We start from the raw sequence: 21,617 nt of genomic DNA, 5'->3' as shown, positions 1-21,617 counted from the left end.
ATTTTATTTGCATTTTATTTTATTCTCAACTTAGTGGTGCAAATTATCTTCTGCTCATGTGACTGAAGTGAAGTAACTCAAGTGTTATTCAAGTATGATAAACTTTAAGAACGTACTAGAACGCATGGATAATTTTCTTAAATGTCTAACATACTTCGTATATAAAAATTTTATTATTCGAATTTTAATAAAATCAACATTAATAATTCGATGAAATTTTGTTGGAGTGAATTCACAGTATAATTATACAGATAACAGTTTAGATTAAAATAATATAGATAGAAAGCGTATTCGCGTCCGGTTATATAAATGATAATTCTGCAATAATAAATTATGCATGTTCCTTTTCTATTCCCACGTGAATAACAATGTTATTACTTCACGTAGCCGTCATTTTGCATTATTTTCTACAATATTATTAAGTAGAGTTAAGGACTGTTACTTTAGAAATTTTTTCAAAGAGTGACACTGGATTTACGTTAATCTGAAATTTAACTTAATCAAATGTCTTTTCGAACCTATTGGTGTTTCGAGTTTCTTTTCACTCATTCGAAACAGACCAAATTTTCTAATTCCTCATTATCGTATTATTATTATCGCAGAATCATATTGATTCACACTGGATACTCTATCCCGAAGAATTTCAACAGTCGAGATCTCTATGTTGCATAAATCGTTCTCCAAGATTCGACAGATAAATTGAGAGCACGCGGGGCGTCGAGCGAGAATGCCGAAAGGAAGGAGCGGCCCGCGTTCAGGATCTGGTTCACCGCTCTGGTTAGCTTCTCGGCGGAAATCGCGATTCCCACAGCTTTCCCCCGCCGTTCGTGGTGGCACCATTGTTCGCGGCGCGCCGACACTACCGATTATGAATGAGCGGAACGCGGGGCACGCAGCTCCACGCACTGCGACCTGGACACGTGCGCGTACGCGAGGTAGCTTTAGAACCAGAAAGAAAGAGAGAGAGAGAGAGAGAGGATGAAACTGCGCGAGTACGCGTGATTATCGGCGATCCTGTTACATCGTGTCGAGTAGTGTTTCCTGTCGATTCCCTCCCACCTCACCGCGTCCAACTCCACCGTTTCACGTTGGTGATAATGCGTTATCAATCGGACGATATCACGAGAGCGGAGCACGAAGCTGCTTGGCACGGGTGACTTTGTCCCTTGGCGAAATGACGTTGCATTGATTAATCTCAGATACGTGTTAATCTTACGTACCTGAATTAGACTTGTAAACTTGTTATGACTACAGATAGCGAATGAAGAAAATAATTTTCTACTCGTAATACTTGGTAATACGTACGTAATACAAGTATTCTACTCGTGAATAAGGAAATTATCTATCTCTTAGATTTTTTGGTTAAATCGCTGAAATATCACGAGACGTATGAAAAAATGTGACGATGACTGGTGAAATTAATCAAAACGTTAAGGAAATTGCGTTCTATATCTACTCATCGTACCAAAGTAATCGATACGTTCGTCTCTCCAGTATCATATAGAGTTAGTTTCCTTCTCCTCATTAATGAAAGCAAATACATACAATAGGTGTATCGACAAGTATACGAAATCTCGCGAGCTATGCACTTCTAACTTCCGGCATCAAGTTCAGTTCACTGATAAACGTTCCCGCGATCTCTCCGTCATTTTATATGTACATCGCAACCAGTCTTTCCTACGAGAACGTGCGAATTAATTATACCAACTTGGTAAGAGTTTCGTATGACGCGAATGTGTTACCTATCACCTTTATGGCTGACGGTGATCCGTAGGACGGGTGTGCATACGTCACGTTACACATACAGCACACAGATGACCCGACGTCATCCGCCGCGGGGAAGTTGTTATCGTTCATCTTTGCGCCGCACGCGACATTTATAAAGCGCGCCCCCACGGTGACGCGTTTGCATTTACGTATTACTTAATATCACATGCCCGTGCATGCTGTTGACAACGTAATAATTACGGCAAACGAAAGAGCGCCGTTTTGTCATACTCGAAGAGCCAACAAATTATTTCAAGTGAAATTTTAAAGCAATCCCAGTTATCGATGATCGATTCGATAAACTGCAGTGTATCTGTCAAAGATTAATAAATACAGTACGTTGATTCGTACCGTGTGAATTAATCACACAAATACATCGCATGTTTTCTTAATAATTTTATGTTTCAACATAATGTGTTTGCTTTGAGCGATATTTTTCACATTAATAATATTTGCTTTGAACACTATTATGTTCGAGAATAAATATTTTCAGCGGACACATCTTGCAAATGTTTCTTAATTGGAATATTATTTCATCTCTTGACATTTTTTCGTAAAATAATTATGATAAAATATTTTGCTTTTCCTCAAACATAAATGTATACTCTGGACTAATATTACGTACGTCGCAAAAATGTGCGCCAACCTTGGGCCATCCATTACAATTTGTTATTTTCATAATTCCAGTTGTTTTAGAAGATAAATATTTGTATAGAATGAATATGTAAAAAGGTAAACTCTACGTAAACATTTTGCGCGGGACGTGACAGTGATCGTAACAATGACGTTACGCGTAACAAGGGCGATCATAAGAACGCCCCTGCATTGACGTAAAGCCAAGGTTAACGCAGGAACGTCTCGAATCGAACGCCTACGGGAAACTAGCACGGACACGACCTACGACCTTAACGATCCATACGTCCACCTGTTCCATCTTGATTTTAACGCCATGTTAAATTTATCGATTTAGTCGACAAACGTAGTAAAAACACGATTAATTAACACGGTTAAACAAAAAAAAAATCTAAAGTCTCTTTTATTCGATTCCTATCAAAGCATAAACAAGCTTTTTTTTAATTTATACGCTTGCACGATCAAATAGCAATCAGCTTACTTTAGAGAGAGAAAGAAATAAAATTATGTTCGAAAAAATTCATACTTTCTAGTAGTGGTAGGATTTTATTTGAATATGCTGCTGATACTTGCAAAAATACTTGAAAAAAAATCCTACATATAAATTAACGTCTGTCAAACTGATATAGATATTTGTAACTAACACAATAATACATAAATATAAATTTTTTTATTACCTTTTTATTGCTATTTTATTATCTTATTTGCAATTTTATTTCTTTAATTAAGTTCATAAAAACAGTAGCTGTGTGAAACTTAAATTTCTAATTAGTACAGCCGTAGGAAAAAGATTAAATTGAAAAAAACAAAACGTATCTTCTGCGTATCTTGTGCTGTTTTGTTGCTCCGTCATTCAGTTAGTTGTATCATGTATTTCCAGAAAAATCATTTTAAATATCACGACGTATTATATCTTTCCGATTTTATTATTTGACATTTTGATTAAATCTGATTTCGACGTTCCATCCTTAACCATCGAAAAGTACTCTCAGAATCAACTATGTTAAATTTAAATTAATTGCTCTAAAAATATCCTAATTCTGAGTTTATTGTGCTCATTATTTAAGTTAAATAAACTTCACCAGAAATGTAGCGGTACAATCTAGCTCGCGTACAAGAGTAAGGTACATTAAAACAATTAATTGCTGGGCTAGTTTAGGTCTTAAAATGTTTCTAAAATTAATTACTCTAAGAATATCCTGATTCTAAATTTATTGTTCATTGTTTAAGTTAAAAAAAAACCTCACCAGAAGTGTAGCGGGATGCTAATTCACGTTATAAGAGAATAAGATATATTAAAACAATTAATTGCTGGGTTAGTTTAAGTCTTAAAATGTTTCTAGAAATAATTGCTCTAAAAATATTCCGATTATGAATTTGTTAGTATACGTCATCCCCACTTTTAAAATTAATTTCCTGCGAATGGAAAAGAGCAATAAATTCGGGACTAGAACAATAAATCAGCACTTAATTATGGCATACTGGTGTAATTTTTTTTTAATGTAGACGTATTAGCTTCATAGACATCTTAAAATTGATACTACGGTGTTGTCTAAATTTGTTGCTCTCGAAATATTCAAGTTTCGAATTCATTACTTGTGAAATAACTAAGTGTAAATAGCAACGAAAAGCTTTTTAGCGTGCAAGCAGTGCAAAAGTATCAGTATAAAAATTTATTGCTTGAGATTGGTATCAAAGTATTATTTGAATTTGTTGTTCTCGAAATATACACGGTTCAAATTTATTATTTGCGAAATAAGTATAAGCATAATAATGAAAAACCTTTCAACGTGCAGGCGATACAAGAGTGAAGTATTAGAAAAAAATTTGTTGCCCTCAGTATCCACAGATAATATGTCAATACCAAATTTAAGCGACCAACAAATTTGTTTCTGGTAGTTTACTCTTGCAACTGCCTACAGGTTGAGACATTCTATGTGTTTACTTTGTACCAATTGATTCACGACATATTATTCTATGCATAAAAACATTCAAGCAGCAAAAAATGAATAATTTACGAGACACATTTCATCGTAAAATATGCTAAAATAATGTAAAAATATATCATAACTTATTAAATTTTCGATAATTATGTAATATCTTAATCTTTTTGTACGCGGAATAATGTTATGTAAAAAAAATCATATAATTCTATTATATATAAAAAATTATGATAACTTTTATGTCACTTTAAGGAGATCCTAAAGAAATAAAAAATAAATTATTATACAAAAATTATATGATTTAGTCGGTAATACAAACTTTAGAATCTCCTTAAAAATTCAATTTTTTCGAAAATTTTTATCATTACTTATTCCCTTTCAGACTATACAACTTTTATCTGCAACATGTAAATGTTATTTACAAAATATTCAAGGTAAGCAGTTAGAGTGGAAGACGTGTATGTTTATATATATGTATATGTATGTTCATATATATGTACAATATATTCTTGCATAAAGAATTAATTTTTCTCAGATTAAAAACAGTTTTTAAAAAAAATTTCTACATCACTGGCATTAAAAAATAAAAACCTTACGCAATTGTCTTTAGTGCGACTGATACAAATACGTTATTTGTTACCAAAATAATTTAAGTTTATAAATTAGTACTGAATAATGTTAACATGCATATAAAATTCAGATATTCAGCGAATACTTGATTATATCAATATAAATAGACTTCTTAATCCGTTTTAATACCGATTGAATAAGTTATATAAGAGACGCTTGTTTATTCAATTGCTTGTTTGCATCAACCATAAAATACGCAGCAACATATGTTTTTTTCCAGAAACTTTCGAGACTGAATTGATCGCGTACAGACCAAAAATACAATCGATCAATTCTGCTTCCGCGGTTCTACGAACTAGGTTTATTCGCTTCTCCAATATGTTTGCAATTTGTATCTTCCAAAAATTTAGCAAGAGAAAACATGAAATTTATGCAAAGTTTGGAACAAGTACTATCAAAACTTTTCGTATACTGAACTTTATGCAGCAGATGATGCTTTATACGCGGTGATGAAGCGTTATCAACGTGTGTTTCGTCAACGTGACGCACTTCTTTTGGAATAATATCGTTCTTGCGCGTTTGAAAATATTGAGCAAATTTTCGTAGAAAAAAACATCGTCCACATATTGTAACCTAGTGAAGGACCGTAGCAAAAAATTTCGTGCGAGTATCTCGGAATTTTTTCCGGGCGCAGGTAACATATATTGAATACAGATACATCAGACACGTTTGTTCGCCGCGAGCGTCACTCGCGTGTTTCCATCTCTAGGGCGAAGAGACCCAGAGGGGAAGGAAGGAAGGAAGGAAGGAAGGAAGAAGGAACGCCGACTTTGTAACAAGTTCGAATTCCCACAGCGGCGTAGGAACACCTACGCCTACTCGGTACGACGAAACCGAGCAGAAGAAGCAACAGAAGAAGCAGAAGAAGCAGCAGAAGAAGAAAAAGAAGAGTAGGAGTAGACGAAGAAGACAGCAAGAGAGTGAAAGAGATGAGAAAAAGTCTCACCATGTGAACGTTGGAGAGACCGATCGGATCGTTCTGCTTCTTGTCCGTCTTCTTGGCTTGTCGCTTAGCCTTGCTCTCGAGGAAGCGTTGCTTCAGCACCAAGGTGTCCTGTATGTTCTGCTCGCACAATCCGTTGAAACTTTGATCAAACCTGGGGATGCAGTCGTTCTGTCTGCGCCGGTAACTCTCGAGTCTTCGTCGCAGGCGGTCTACGATCGCCTGCCTCTTCGGGGTGAGTACCTCACCCATACCGGGTGCTTGACCCATTTGCTGCTGTTGATGCTGTTGTTGTTGCTGTTGCTGCTGCTGCTGCTGCTGCAGATGCAATTGTTGTTGACCGGTAATGCCCAGCTGACCGGCGTTTAATTCGTGAATCGCGGCCGCGGATTGGCCGAGGACGTTGCCGGCGTGCCCGTTCGGGCCCTGGCCCGCGCACACGGAGATGGTGCCGGGGGCGACGCCGGGGGGGCCTTGCGGGGGCTGTCGGGGCAGGAGCCCCCCGGCCTCCATACAGCCCCCTAAATCCACCGCAGGATAAGCCAGTTCTCAATGATTGCCACCAAGGTGGTCGATTGTAACGCGCGATGCCGACCGCGCGTCGTCCTCTACCATCGGCCTCACCGTTGTTTGCGTGACGCGCATCCTCCGCATCCACCCCACTGGCGTGCCGACGATTCCGATTGTACCTCCTGATTTCCGAGCGCAGGGGAGCATCTGGCCGCGCGATCTAGCGGTGTCACGCTCTCGCGGGGGGCTTGACCGCGGTCAAGATCGACACGTACAGCAACAACGTACACAGTCCGCTTAACACACTTCTCGCGAGAACGGTACAACACTGTATAAATAATCTCTAGTTTCACCAAGTAGAATGTCAGAAGACTGTCTCTTCCCTTGTCTCTCGTAGGCACTTGTTGCGACGGAAAAATACCGCGGACGCTCCCGCTGCTGTTTCGCGAAACGAACGATATCAATTCACGGTGTGAAGTTGTTACAACCGGAGATTCCTCACTCGCTCGCTCGCTCGCTCGCGCGCGCGCGCGCGCCACATATACGGCGCGGAGCGCGCCAACTTCAGAGCTAACGTAATGCGATGCCACCGGCGCGGCGCGCGCGGCATCGACGCGACGAACTCGTCATCAATGAACACGGTCGCGTTCCGCCTTTTGTTTCCCGATCCACGTGACCGCGCGCGCGATAATGCGCGCGTCGTCGCACGGCCTGCTTTCTCTTTCTCTCTCCCTTCGGTCTGCTCTTCCCTATAGATATCAAAACATCGCACGATTACGACGATCCCCGCGCATTTCGTACGCGATTACTGCACGTCACGTTTAGAGTCACATTTATAGTTACAGCGTTCACGATTAATCCAAAACGCTTAGTAGGTAGGTCAGACTCACCGGCGTGAAAACGTCCAATAGTCCCGATACGCGAGTAACGCGAGCGGAGCTCTCTGGCAACACGGGTCACGGGGTTCGCGACTGTCACTCTCGGGAACGCGCTCGACGGAAGATTCGACAACAACGGTAGGACGGAAGGTTCGCCGCGCGCGACTAACTTGACGATAACAGCCCGCTCGAGTCCTTTCTCTCGCCCGCTCCTTCTCTCTCCATCTTACGAACGCGTGCTGTCCTCCTCGCTCTCTCTCTCATTCTCTCTCCGTCTTGCTCCGCCACACGCTTCCTCGCGTTACTCTCGTCGCGGCGATGCCGAGTGGTAGGGGGAACAGAACCACACACACAAGAGACTTTCGCGGTTTCACAATCGAGGTACCTCCTTCACGAGCGGTGGCCGTCTGCGTGGCAGAATATATCTCTCTCTCTCTCTCTCTCTCTCCTTCTCGACGAAAATACTTCCCCGATGGAGATAGTTCATATACAACACCATATATATCGAGTCTCTCCGCGATTGATTGCGTTTAATGTGGAACGATCGTCGTCGGTCGGAAGGGAACACACTGAGTATTTACGGCGAATTTGCCCGGTGCGTCGTGAGCGCGCTGGACGTCACAACAGGTAGTTGAGCGAGGGCAGCGTGCTGAGGCTTGTCTGGAGAAAGAGAAGAAAAGAGAGCGGGTGGGAGCGAGAGGTCGTCAAACGGCACACCGGTGCGCGGAGAGAGACCGAGACGGGAACACGCGTCGGCGATGCTCGGCGACGCTGCCGCGACGCGGCAGGGGACGGAAGGCGTGCGCGCGAGCCAAGGAGAGAGAGGGGCGCGAGGAGTCGGTAGCTCACGGTGGGAGAAAGGGAAGAGTGCTTTCAACGCTCGGCACGAGTTCCTCGGAGTTCCTCTTGCGCGCATTCGCCGGAGTCTCCGAGTCCACCACTCACTCGCGTGCGCGCGCGCGCGACAACAAATTCGTCTCTTTCTCTCCGACAATTTAAAATCTTTCCCGCGTGTCTTTCCTCTCGCACTTACAAGTCTCTCGCGTTCTTCTTGAAGGTAACTATCTCGAGATCGTTCCGATTTTTGACGTTTCGGAACGAAGATCGCCACAGACACGCGCGTGTTCCGCGGAAGACGCTTCGCGATTAAACGGTCCTCGAACGCGCGAACGATCTGACGTTAGGTTCGATATGCGCGAACGATCTGACGTTGGGCTCGATACGCGCGCAACTTCAACTCGATGCGCAACGCGACTGGACCGCGCGCGGCGCGTAGACGTTCGTTCACTGCGCCGACACTCCGGGACTCGACCCGGTTTGACCGTCGCGATGAATCACATGTCATCGAGCGTCGGCATCGAGCGCGCGTACGATCGTATTAACAATTGCATAACCTCACTTTCCTTCGATTCGCGCATACATTCACGCACGCGCGCCCGCGCGCGCGCGCACGCATACGATATTACGATCGCGCGTCCTATCCGCTCTGTCGCGAGAGACGATTCTTCTTTACCTTTCTTTCTCTCTCTCGTTTTCTCTCGCTCTTATTTCTCTCCGCTTCCTCGTCTTTCTCTCTCTCTCTCTGTCACACGGATGCTCGCGCGCGATCGCACCCGGCGACGAAACGTCAAGCGCTTAATCGGATCGGCTCCTAGCAAGCGCACGATCACGATGCCATCAACTGAACTGCGCGTAGGACAGAACGGGACGAACATGCATCCCGTTCAAACGGCGAACCGTAATTACTGCCGCCGCGACGCGGCCGCGCTCCGGTGGCGGCGCGAGAAACCGTCAGAAACCGTCGACCTCCGATCGGCTTCGTCCAACGTGGCGTCAACGTTCGGCGATCATCGGTACTATTATGGATACCACGAGTGCCACTGCCGGTGCGTTGATCATGGTGGACGGATTCGCGTCGAGAACGGCTTCGAAAGATTCCAAGTGCTGATTTGTGCTCCGTTATCGAAAACGGAACATATATACATACTTATTATAAGAAACTCGAAGAGCAGACTCACGGGCTTTCCCAGACTATTTTCCACATTTATGACCTGCGATTAGTGAATGCTACACCGACGAGGAGAGGAAGCACGAACCGGTATGCGACTAGTTGTTTTTCGAACGTTCGTCCGGTGTGAAGTACGACTCGATTGAGACTACCAGGTGTAATCGTTTTGAGGAAAGATCGAGTATCGTAGAGAAAGAAGCACAAACTTCTGATCACGGATCTTCAAAACCTATCAAAATCTTGTGCACGTGGCAAACGTGATAAACTCAATTATGGTACTGTGCGTTTTGATTGACGGATTTACTCCGATTTACTTCCTCCGAATTTTTGCCAGAGTCAAATTTTGTCCTTATAAATGTATAAAAATATATTGTAAAAAAAATTTTGGAATGCTCTGAATTAAAATGTAGACTGTTTTGAAAAATTCCAGTCAAAGTGTAGCAAAATGAGATTCAACATTTAATTGCTTTCCATTTACATCAAAATCCAGATAATTCTAGACGATTCTCGATTGAATGTATGTACTTTTCTTTTTTGACACAAGTGAGATTTAACTAAGTTTTTACAATTTGCACAAGACTGCTTCACTGAATCTTATTAATTCACATCAAAAGTGAGGTTAGGCTGTAAACCCATGTTGTCAGTTGTTATGCGATAATCGTAACCAAAATAAGCAAGAATAAGCATGTAATAACATAATTATCTGAGTATAAAATACATAACTTCAGACTCACTTGTGTGAAAATGGAAAGCGATTCACTTGTGTGAAAATGGAAAGCGACCTATTGAAAGTAGCAAAAATAAGATGATCGATATAAATGCAAAATTAAATAAGTTCTATTCAGAAGTGAAACAAATTTGATGTAGTGACGTATCATAGTATAAAGTATATTTGACGTATTATATAAAGTTTCATAACATAAAGTATATCGATAAATAAAATTTCATCTTAGATTTATTATTATATTTATTTTGAACATGTGCATTTTGAACTTAATGAGTAGAAAACATTTTAATATAGTGTATTAAATATTTGCAATATTTAATACACTGAGAAAAAATACTTAAAAATTGATTTATAATATGTAATGCTTATTTTTACTGAAACAAGTCCTTATTTAAATATGACAAAATAAAATTTTATTCCTAGCAAATAAATTGTTTATTTTATTTTGTACAATTAATAAGACATATTTCACAACAACGTATATTTCGTCATCAGTCTGATTTTTTTATACAATAAATATCAAAGAAGACGTCACTGTGACATTTACTTGCAAATATTTTACTTTTTATATAATTTAAATAAACTTGCACAAAGTTGCAGATTGCAATATTCAAATACTCTTTAAAATTATATTTCAGATATCTACTGGATGACTTTAGAAGGCAAAAGCAATGGCTTTGGGTGGAACAAGACTTAAAACTAGATTTCCGGTAATACCAGGCACGAGACCTTCGTTACGAAATTCACAGTTGCTTATTTCAACAGGGATACCTTCTTTAGACAGTTCAATTGGCGGAGGTTTACCTATTGGCTCGATATTTTTAATTGGTATGTATATTTGTATACACTTATGTTTCTTTAACTAGCTGAGTCATTCAAGATTTGTTGAATATTGTAATTAGTTTTAGAGAATTACTCATACATCTTTTTTTGCAAGAATGTAAAAAATCTAAAACTAATGCTTTTTTATTACCAGTTTATGTACTATATTGACTATATATACTATATACACAGAATAACCTTTTGACTTTTTAATAGGGTATCAATAATTATTCAGCCTCTAAAGGATGTATTTTCCCTTCTTTTGAAGGATTAAATATTAATAACACTACACACATATACATATATGCACTACCGCTTATAATTATTCAACAGACATTTTTGTTTTTACTTTAATTTTAAAAGCTAAGTAAGTTGTGTATCTCACTGTTAACACAGATAATATTTTATTAAAATGAATTGTATCAAAATAATTGCTATTTTTATTGATTATAATTGTAAGTTTAAATAATCTAAACTTCTATTTGTAGTCTAGATTTAAATTATTAAGACAATGTTAACGAAACTTTATCTCTGACTATTCTTGAATTGGTATTTCCTATTTTATTTTTCTGCTACAATCTATTATAATTATGAATAAAAATAATCCATAATTACAATAGATTGTAATAGAAAAATGAAACGGTGAGAAATATTGAGTATAATATCGATTCAAGGATAGTTAAAGATAGTTCGATAAATGTTATCTTAATAATTTGAATTTAGAATATATACACAATTACAACTAATATACAACATAAATAGCGTCAATTATTCTAATAAAGTATTATTTGTGTTAACGACAGTATAGAAGAAAGAGAAAGAAATATTTACTTAGCTTTCAAAATTGGAAAGCTAAATATTTTTAAAATATAAAATATCGTTCAAATAATTATAAGTGGTAGTGTATGTATTTAACTCCTTCAGACTTAATTTTAGGATGGAATCATGTTAAAAATTTTCTTTTTTAAATTCAATTTATGCGCACTTTAATAACTAATTCATATTAAACAAATAATTTTTTTAATTTGACTATTTTTTCAATCTGTATATTATTTGTACATCAGATTTCAGATGATGTAGAATTAAATAATTTCAACAGATAATATCTTTAAATTTGATATACATTACAATGTGCGCAGGGATTCTAAAGGAGTTAATGAAACGTTTTATTTGTTTATATGTTTAAAGAAATATTTCTTTTCAGAGGAGGACAAGTATGGCTTCTATGCTAAAACTGTATTGAAATACTTTATGGCAGAGGGAGTAGTCGTATCTCAACCTATACTGATTGCGTCTCAAGATGTCCAACCTTCCCACCTTGTATCAGGATTGCCCGCAGTTATAGATAATTCAGAGGAATTACTACATACGAAAACTACAAATAATGAAGATGAACCAATGAAAATAGCTTGGCGATATCAAAAAATGAAAGTAGTAGATTCAACTCCTACGGGAGGTCAAATATTCGGTCATTATTATGATCTCACAAAGCAGATGCAAAAGGATCTCTTAGAACATGCTGACATAAAACAATGGGAATTTGATGAAGAAATGACACTAGATGAAAATAGTAGTCATACATTTAAGAACGCTGCATATACTGACTTATTATGTAATGTAGAAAAAACTTTACGCGATGGACAATATTTTCTCTCTGAACCATCAGAACAGAAAACAAAGAAAATTTTAAGAATCGCAATTCATTCTTTGGGATCAAGATTATGGCTTAGTGACACAGAGGAATATTCTGATAGTGATCTATTAAAATTCCTATATTGCTTCAGAGCACTTTTAAGGAATTCCTATGCAGTCGGCATAGTAACAATACCAGTTAATAATTTTAATAGCGTAAGTACCGAAAAATTATTCCTTTTACATCGACCAACCTTCTTATAGCCTACATTTTCTAGAATTTCGTTATCGAAAGAATTGAGCACATATCGGATATAGCAATTAGATTGGAATCGTTTGCGGGATCTGCAAAAGCGCTTAATCCATTGTATAAGGAGTATCATGGTCTGTTGCACATTAAGAAATTGTGTGCATTAAATGGTTTGTCACACGGCAATTCACAACACAGAGATTTAGCATTTAAATTACGCCGTAAAAAGTTTCTTATAGAAGTTAGTAGATTTTGATGTTTTGTTTTTTCAAATTAGTATATTGTGTCATATAAATTTTTATATTATTTGTTTGTTTGTAGGTTTTACATTTGCCACCCGAGTTCGAAGATACGTCTCAACGAGAGCAAGATGACACAGTAACATCCGGCATTGGATGCATGAGTGGATCTCATAAAAGTACACTTGATTTTTAGATTTATAAATTTTAAATTATTAAAAATTATTAAATATGATAACTTTAAGGTAAATTTTTTATTAACAAAATTAAATATTTATTTTGTTAAAAGTTTTCAATTATTAATCCTTCATACTGTTCATATACATTTGTCCTATCCTTGATAAAATATTCTAAATCCACTACTTTTCAGGATATATTATAGGTTGTGATTTCACTTCTTAACAAACAAGTGTTAAAACAGAATTTTTACGTACGTAGGTCACGCCTATCCCGTTTAACGGGAAGTGCATGGTGTGGCAGCTGAATTAATGTAGAGAAGAGGAGATAGGCTTCGTGAACACTTACAATAATGCGCATAAAATATCCTTTTACTGAGCTGCGTTGTATATGGGCTCAACCTACAAGTTCATTTACACTGTAGAAATACAATTTTTGATGGAAAAATCCTATGACTATGGAATCTCCAGATTAATCCTTTACTGTACGTATAATTAATCTAAATAAGAGAAACGAAATTTTTCTAATAGTATTCTAACGTTTCTTGATAAATTAAAAATTCTTCTCTCTAATTATACATTATTTAATATTTGTAATTTATAATTACAAATAAATAGTTTTATAAAAGAATTCGAATAAAGGAACTTTAATACATGATACAATGTTAATATTTAGCTGAAACGTTAAATAGTAATTTATGAATTTAAATAAAAATTAACATGTGTGCTAAAGCGTGAAATGGTCTTATCAGCCATTAAATGTTCCCTCTTTACCGTGAACCTTTGCCGACTCGAATTGTATACGAACCGATCGACGATGCAAATGTCCATGTATGCGTATGTGTATGTGTGTGTGAGTGTGTGTTTTGTGTGTGTATGTGTGTGTGTGTGTGTGTGTGTGTGTATACATTTTTCGTTCCCCCTCCGATCTTTTTCCATCCACGCCTTTCTATTTCCTTCCGGTTCCGTCCGGTCGGTCGCGCATGAGGGCACGCAAGCGCGCCTACAGACCCCCGATGCTGTTGTGAAGTCCATCCACCGCGTACGGGGGGTTTTCAGTCCATAAACATACGCGATCGGGTTCACCTCGAACTATCTAGTTGTAATATTGTACATAGTGTAACTTGTGTCATCAAATGATCTAATCGTGCATTTATTATGTGCGCCGAATGCAATCGTTGAAACTTTATGTGACAAAAAGTCATCTGCATATCGGTCACTGTTATTAAGAAGCAAGCGTTTTGGACGTAACAATGGGAACTAGAAAATTAGGCATATCGCGTGCTTTTGTTTGTTGCTCGAATATAATTTTCTTGGTGAGTTATTTGGCTATTTGTTTCAGACGCAGCTTTAATTTAAATCTGTCTTCAGTCAATATATTATTCGTAATTAATAAAGATTTGTATATCATGCATTTTTTAAGTAAAGAAATAATATATGAAATGTTATGTTAGATATAATATAATACTAACATAATGCGAACTGGATCGATTTGTGTTATTTTAATGATTATTGTAATCTGTTTATCACAAATCAGTGTAACTTGAGATAGATTATTAATTGTTTCTCTCTTCCTTTAGATGTCGGGTTTCGTGCTAATGTCCTTAGGAGGATTATTATTAGCCGACAATGAACGGATTTTATTATCGCGCCTGTTAGGACCTGGTGATATTCATCCTGATCAACCGCTCTTTTATTATTTGGCATTCGCTATAGTTACATTAGGATTTCTTATTGCTACTACTGGACTTCTTGGATGCTGGGCGGCTTGTCTCTTTAACCGTTGCATTACAATCTCCGTAAGAACTGTTTTTAAATATTTTGAATATTTTAATAGATCCAATATATTTATACATTTTAATTAATATTTAAAAACAATTTATAAAAATATTTACAAAAATATTTTAAATATAAAATTTGCAAATACAAAGTAATCTTTGAGAGCAATACGTTATTATTTTCGTTTAGATTGATATTTAATAAAAATAAAGTACATACAAAATTTATATCTAAAATATTGTTTAATTTTTGTAATTTCTTGTCCCAATTTCTTTTCCTAGCAATAAATTTAATTATATATTAGGTAATAAAACGTATAAAAATAACTTACATATATATATGTGCGATATCGTATTCACGCATTTGATTAGAAATTACTTGCTTAAAGTCTTTATTTGCGTATCACAAGTACATGTTTAAATGCATCGATCAGTTGGGTTTCATGCGCGACGTTCTCTCATGAATCTAACTACAATGTTGCTCGTCGAGCCTATCTGAAACACCATATTTCCTACTTCGAGTTCGGTCATGCATCGTTGCCCGGAAACGGATCTGCTTGTATGCAGACACGCGCGTAAATAAAAGGAGGGCGCGTTCGAACGCCGCGTAAAAACACTAATTATTCGCTCGTGGTTCGGACAAATGAGAGTCAGCTCGCCGAGGAAATGAATGGTACCTATTTTTCCCCATTTTTAACACTATTTAAACACCAGTTGTAAAACGTTAAATTGAATGTATACAAGGAAAACTATATTAGTATTATTTTAATAGAAATAAAATATATACAAAATTTGTGTCTAAATATTGTTCAATTTTTGTAACTTCTTGTTGCAATTCTTTTTCTAGCGACAAATTTAATGGTATATGAGGTAATAAAATGTATTTAAAAAAACTGCTTTTTTTAACGTAATATTAAATTAGAAAATTAATTGAATAGGTAAGAAGAAATATTGTTCGAAAAATATAGATGTATGTTATAACGCAAAATTGCGAATATAAATAACTCGGGATCGATTTTTTGTTTTTATGCTTTCCAGTATCTCTTAACAATAATATTATTGCTGCTCGGTGAGTGCACCGTGTGCATTATCGCTGTTTTCTGGCCTCATATACTGGGGATCGACGTAAGACCGGCACGTTTGATACGCGCTTTGCAACGCAGTTATGCTGTACCTGGACGCGAGCAATTTACGGCTGCACTCGATCTTGCACAAACAATAGTAAGTTTGTCATCTATTGAATTTAACAGAGTAAAGATATAATGTTAACATATATTCTCTATTGTATCATTTTTCTATTAAATATTCAGGAGCATTAAATCGTTTACAGCAGTATTCCAGACAAATTACTATAAAATGAAGACTGATAAGTAAAAGTGATCTGTTAAAGTTATATATTTCATTATTAAGTCATATATTATGCAGAGTCCTTGTTACTTGGCTTATATATGTAGTTGATTTATATTATTGAAATCAAAAGAGAAAACGTGCGTCGTTATTATTCTGACTATTTACAGTTCGCTTGTTGTGGCATAAACGGAAGCAGCAATTATGGGACGTCGTGGTGGCGACTGCAGGAAGTCGGCCGCAGAGAATTAGTGGTACCTCTCAGTTGCTGCACCCTGAATAACGCCAATGAGACGAGCTCCTTCCTCAACCCCGAACCTGCCAATCTCACTCTCTGCCAGGCTCTGAACCCTGCCGAACATCAATACGCCCGACACACTATGGTATGATAATGAGGAAGTTATTACCCCCTCCCCTCCCCTCCCTTGTCATGCCATGCCATGCAGACACGAGTGAGACGAACTTTTTGAATCTGGCTCACAAAGAATAAATGCGGAGGTCTACATAAGGCTGCCTTTCGGAAACATCACTTGAGTGCCCTAACGACGCTTCTCTATTTTATTCTATCTCTATTGTTAGACGTTAAACAAGAATAAAATGACACTTGGATGAAATTTCCGAATGTAGCCTAAAAACGGGAATAAGTACGTCTATGAAGAATATTGACACGTTCAAGTGTGACATTCGGATGAAGCTTTATGACGCTATTCTCGCTCCATGAGAATGGAAATCCGTTTGAAAGTTTAATACAGTCAAACGCATCCTGCGTGAACATAAACGCGATGTTACAGCGAAATAACATTTGAGAAAAATTATCGCCTCTACGTCCGTAACTCCAAATTCGATATTTCGATTTTTCGTTTTGTTCGAAAGTTTACGATAAAACCAGCATGACCTCGTATACGAATACATCATACTAGGAAAGAGAGTCGTGTGATTAATGGCTTTTGTCTCGATGAAGACCTCCATAACAAGGCTACGAGAGAATTCATCGGAATGCGGGCAGCAGAGAATGATGTTACGTTGTTATGATTTTAGTTTTATTATATCTTGCTACGAATTAACGTATTTTTATCAGGCGTTTTATGCAATAAATTAATACCCATAACTAGCTATTTTTCAAATACGTATGTGAATAAATATTAATAATTTTTTTAGCAATGATATATTTACATGAAATTTTATATCAGGATGAGTCTACGAGGATACGATTTTTAATATAAATCTTTGTAAATATCTAAAATATTTTTTACATGCAGAATCTACATATAAGTTTTCGATCAATGATTGATTCCAGCGCAATCGATATGAGCTCAAAGCATAGCAACTTTGACACTAAATCCAACTTTACCGAATTTAGAATTCACTCGAAGAGAAAACTACCGAAAATTAGATCTGAAGAAAAAGTGTTAAGCTAATAATTTCGCACATTAAAACTGTATGCCTCTCTAAAAACGAACAAATTTGTCATCGATTAATAATGTCGGGCAACAAAAGACAAACTGATACGTTTCCGATATTCAATATAATATCGAATATCGATTGTCATGTATGATTATTTGTTTGTCTTATATTTAGGGATGCCTTGAACATATTGAGAAATGGACGCAGGATCAGGCCCTGATCTTGCTGGCCATCGTATTAGTCGTCATGTTCGTGGAAGTCACGACGCTCCTTAGCATACTTCTCGTATGCTCCCGTGACAATAGGAGAAGTAAATCGCAAGCGTCGACTTTCACCTCCACGCAGACTTTAAGCCCATTCAGCGAAAATGATCACGATTTTAGTAAGCAATTCTTTTAAACTATAATTTTTTGGTCGCGCACTATTTCAAAAATATCTTTTAGCGAATCCAGTTAAACGCATACTAGTGTGCACTCAATAGACTGGCGATGCATATTAAAACCGTTGTAATAAATGTGTGTTTAATGTAAAAAAAAATGGATTAAATCCGGAAATTTTTAATATACTTTATTGTGCTGTTAGGTAAAATACATATTTCATAATAATTAGAAATTATATATGTCTCCTCTTAATATGTAACAACTTCAAAAATAGAGTATAACGGGAAGTATATAGGAATCAACGCAGTACTTATTGTTAGTGCACAATTATAATAATTGAATACAATTTTAAATAGATAGTCTTACATTTAAATTAAATCCGATTACGGACTTAAAACTTCCCATTATATATACTCTATATTCTTGAATTTGTTACATATTTTATAATTCGAAATCTTTGCATTTTTCATTTTTACACTCTGATTAAATTGGTGTAATTAAATTGTCTCAACATGCATTAATATACACTAGTATGGTCGAATCGAATTCGCTATTTGAGTATACTTAATAACTTTATTCTTGATGAAAATAAAAATCAGAGCGCAAGTCGAATGTAATAGGAGAGTAATAGAAGCGTAAATGAAACTTCTAGGCAGTGAAAATTGAAACATCAAAATGTAAAAGAAGCATAAATGCTTCTTTTAAATTTCATTGTTCCAATTTTCGCCTTCTAAAAGTTTCGTTTACGCTTCTCTTGCTCTCCCATTACATCTGATTTACGCTCTGATTTTTATTTTCATCAGGGACATCGAAAAGAATCCTTATCAAACTTCAGTATTTTTGAAATTATTATTCACTATCTTATAATAGTTCAAATATGTATCTGAATATAGGTATAGGCATCGAGAACAGAATGCATACAGCCGGAACTACATTCGGTGCCAAATCATGAAGATGGCTGGAGGGCAGCGAAGGACTGACAACAGTTGACGTCAAGAATACAAATAAGCGAGAAACGTGCGACGATACTAAATATAATGGATTAGCAACGAGCGGAAAGAGCATAATTGAGGAATGGCGAAATCCTCCGAAATACTCCGAAGATTTGCTGCGAAGCGATGAAATGTACGAGGAACGAGCGGTCGACGTTGTAATCGACAATCGTCCTCCATTGAATCTTCCTAAGAGACACCCGCAATACGCGTCGAAGATCGCAGATAACGACACGAATAAAAATAACAACGATGATGAATTGATTAAGATTAAAAGACCACAAGGTGGTGGCACAGTTAGAAGCATTCCTATTAAAGATTATCAGGCGTCGATCGCGCATAACATCGGTACCTTGAGACGATCCGTGGCACCTCAGTCGCAATTCGAGTCTCTAGTATCCGAACCTGAGAAGAGCGTTTACGTGCCGTTAAGAAAAAGAGTTCCTCTAACCAACAACTTGTATCGTCGGTCCGCATCCCAGACTACGTGCATCGCCGCGCAAACCCTGAAAGCCGATAATATTCGAAAGAAATCTTGCTGCTTTTGTGACAGTCAGCACAATTCGCGCGGCTTCTGTTGCGCAAACGCGGATTCAAGCAAGCACGTTAAAGACATTCGATATTTTAATAAGACGGAGGACCGACGATCTCAGGATGGTTCCGATATAGATGAATATTTTCATAGGAGTTCACATGGGAAATTCTCGAACGATCATCGGGTTTCGAGAAGCACGCGCGAATCTTCGGGAACGATAATGGCGACCGATATGAAGAATGAGAAAGCGAAAGCAGAGGAAGAAGCGAGAGCGTTGCAATTAGCAGGTCACGTTGGTCAGAAGATATCGGTTTATGAACAGAATGCTCAACGTAGCTTGCGCGGTGCCAATCCCAGATATCGATCGTCCTTCGAGATAAAAGGATATCGTACAATTGGTGTACCGTTGGTGGGTATGCACAATGCTTGCGGTTTACCTGTCGTGGCTTCCTGGCACGATCACGAGCTTCTGGATTCTCTGCGAATCACCCGCAAGCTCGCAAAAACCGCGGCACCCATTTACAAGAGTCCTCGTACGATTCCGAATATGCGACAACGGACCCAACCGAGACGAAAAATACTACAACCGGACCGCGGAATGATTCATCCGAGGGACATCGATCGTGGCGTTAAAAGATCGATGGTCAAATCAGTGGGGTATTTAGACGCTATTAATGGCAGCGGCAGATCTAGAAGGAAACATCGTCGCTCGTCATTTACCATGGCAAAGGTGGGATCGCTGTCCTCAAAAAATTCCTTTAAAAGGATGCCTAGAAGGTATGGAATTAAAGCTAGTTCGCTGGTGGATACCTTCGGTAGAAAATCAATTAAAGGAGGAAACGCAAAACGGACGACTCTGTACGCGAAAGATGACGGAGAAGAACCGGTACAAGTTCTTAAGAGCTTATGCTTGAATCCTTTGGCGCGTGCCAATCCAGAAACAGACATAATGTGGTGAAGACGCTCTTGAAGAAATTAACGTATTTGCTTGTTTGCTCTTACCGATTAATGCATTTATATGTATTTAATTATTATGTTATATGTATTTAATTATTATTAACATTATTTAAGCCATTTCGGATAAAAAAAACTTAAGTACCATTTGTGTGCAACATAAAATATTATTCGCTTAGTTATTTAATTTTAATTAAACACAAAAAGAACAATAAAATATAAATAAGCTTTTTCTTTATTGGTATTTCTATTAATTACCTCTTATCTCTTTGAATTCTCGCACATTAATGTAACGAATAAATTAATTGTGTGTGTAATAACCGTGTGATTTAATTATGTAAATATGTGTATTTTTTAATATGTTATTGAATTTTCTATTTCAAGTTTTATAATAAACGGAATCCCTTGCTGCCCTCATTAAAGTTTATTTTTGTTATATTATACCTGTTATGATATTTGTATTTTTTTTTAATACAATCATGCTCATTTGCTCGGCGAACAGGCTAGCCGATTTGTCAACTTGACAAACGCACCCAATGTGATAACATGTTGCGGATATTTAAATTAGGCATTATATTATAATTATTTTACTTATTTTTGTATATTTAATTATATTTGCTTATACAATACATAATACAATGAATTTTATCTTTTGTCGTATAAATTAAGAAGTTTGTGGAAAATTAATTTATATTATAGCAAAGAATAAAATTAAATTCATTATATTACATATTGCATAACCAAATAAATTTAAAAACACAAAAATAAGCAAAATAATAATTAATATATTATATAAAATTAATGTGATAATTAATAAGTAAAACATAAAGTTTTACTTTTAATTTTAATAAAATAAGTAAAATTAATTCCTAGAAAAAAATGTTGTGCTCTATTTTCTTTTTATTTTCTCTTTTAAAAATAGAAACTACTGAAACTGAAACTTAAAAATATAAATATTGATCAAACACATTAATTTTGTTAACTTTATGTTTTATACGCAGTTATGCAGTACTTAGCTAACTAAAACTAGTTATATACTCTCAACTTGGAGTAGAATTTCAAAGAAGCA

The 21,617-nt window shown here is 36.9% G+C and overlaps 3 protein-coding genes across 5 annotated transcripts in view; 2 read left to right on the top strand and 1 right to left on the bottom strand.

The window, feature by feature from the left end:
- LOC108755159 (neurogenic protein mastermind-like) overlaps positions 1-8,235 on the bottom strand; it is a 212,517-nt gene extending 204,282 nt beyond the window's left edge. For both annotated transcript variants that reach the window (XM_018498008.1, XM_018498009.1), the window contains exon 1: positions 5,920-8,235. In XM_018498008.1, the coding sequence (XP_018353510.1) occupies positions 5,920-6,429 (510 nt within the window). In that variant the 5' untranslated portion in view covers positions 6,430-8,235. The remainder of the gene's footprint in view (positions 1-5,919) is intronic.
- Positions 8,236-9,154: 919 nt separating this feature from the next.
- On the top strand, positions 9,155-13,637 carry LOC108755164 (elongator complex protein 4). Of its 2 annotated transcripts, none has more exons than XM_018498019.1 (6): positions 9,155-9,402; positions 10,678-10,867; positions 12,066-12,709; positions 12,772-12,984; positions 13,065-13,161; positions 13,353-13,637. In XM_018498019.1, exons 2-6 carry the CDS (start codon positions 10,711-10,713, stop codon positions 13,382-13,384), a joined length of 1,143 nt encoding a protein of 380 aa, XP_018353521.1. In that variant the 5' UTR covers positions 9,155-9,402; positions 10,678-10,710; the 3' UTR covers positions 13,385-13,637. The 2 variants fall into 2 exon arrangements, with proteins under 2 accessions (XP_018353521.1, XP_018353520.1); XM_018498018.1 differs by having other exon boundaries at positions 9,155-9,587.
- Positions 13,638-14,235: 598 nt separating this feature from the next.
- Positions 14,236-20,552, top strand: LOC108755165. Its single transcript, XM_018498020.1, has 6 exons — positions 14,236-14,474; positions 14,739-14,957; positions 15,975-16,157; positions 16,454-16,666; positions 17,862-18,073; positions 19,022-20,552. The coding sequence occupies exons 1-6, from the start codon at positions 14,412-14,414 to the stop codon at positions 20,550-20,552; spliced, it is 2,421 nt and encodes an 806-aa protein (XP_018353522.1). The 5' UTR covers positions 14,236-14,411.
- The last annotated feature ends 1,065 nt before the right edge of the window (positions 20,553-21,617 follow it).

This window comes from Trachymyrmex septentrionalis, unplaced genomic scaffold, assembly GCF_001594115.1.
Source record: "Trachymyrmex septentrionalis isolate Tsep2-gDNA-1 unplaced genomic scaffold, Tsep1.0 scaffold85, whole genome shotgun sequence".
Lineage (NCBI taxonomy): Eukaryota > Metazoa > Arthropoda > Insecta > Hymenoptera > Formicidae > Trachymyrmex > Trachymyrmex septentrionalis.
The sequence above is the reverse complement of the archived record's forward strand: the minus strand, read 5'-3'. Positions and strand labels throughout refer to the sequence as shown.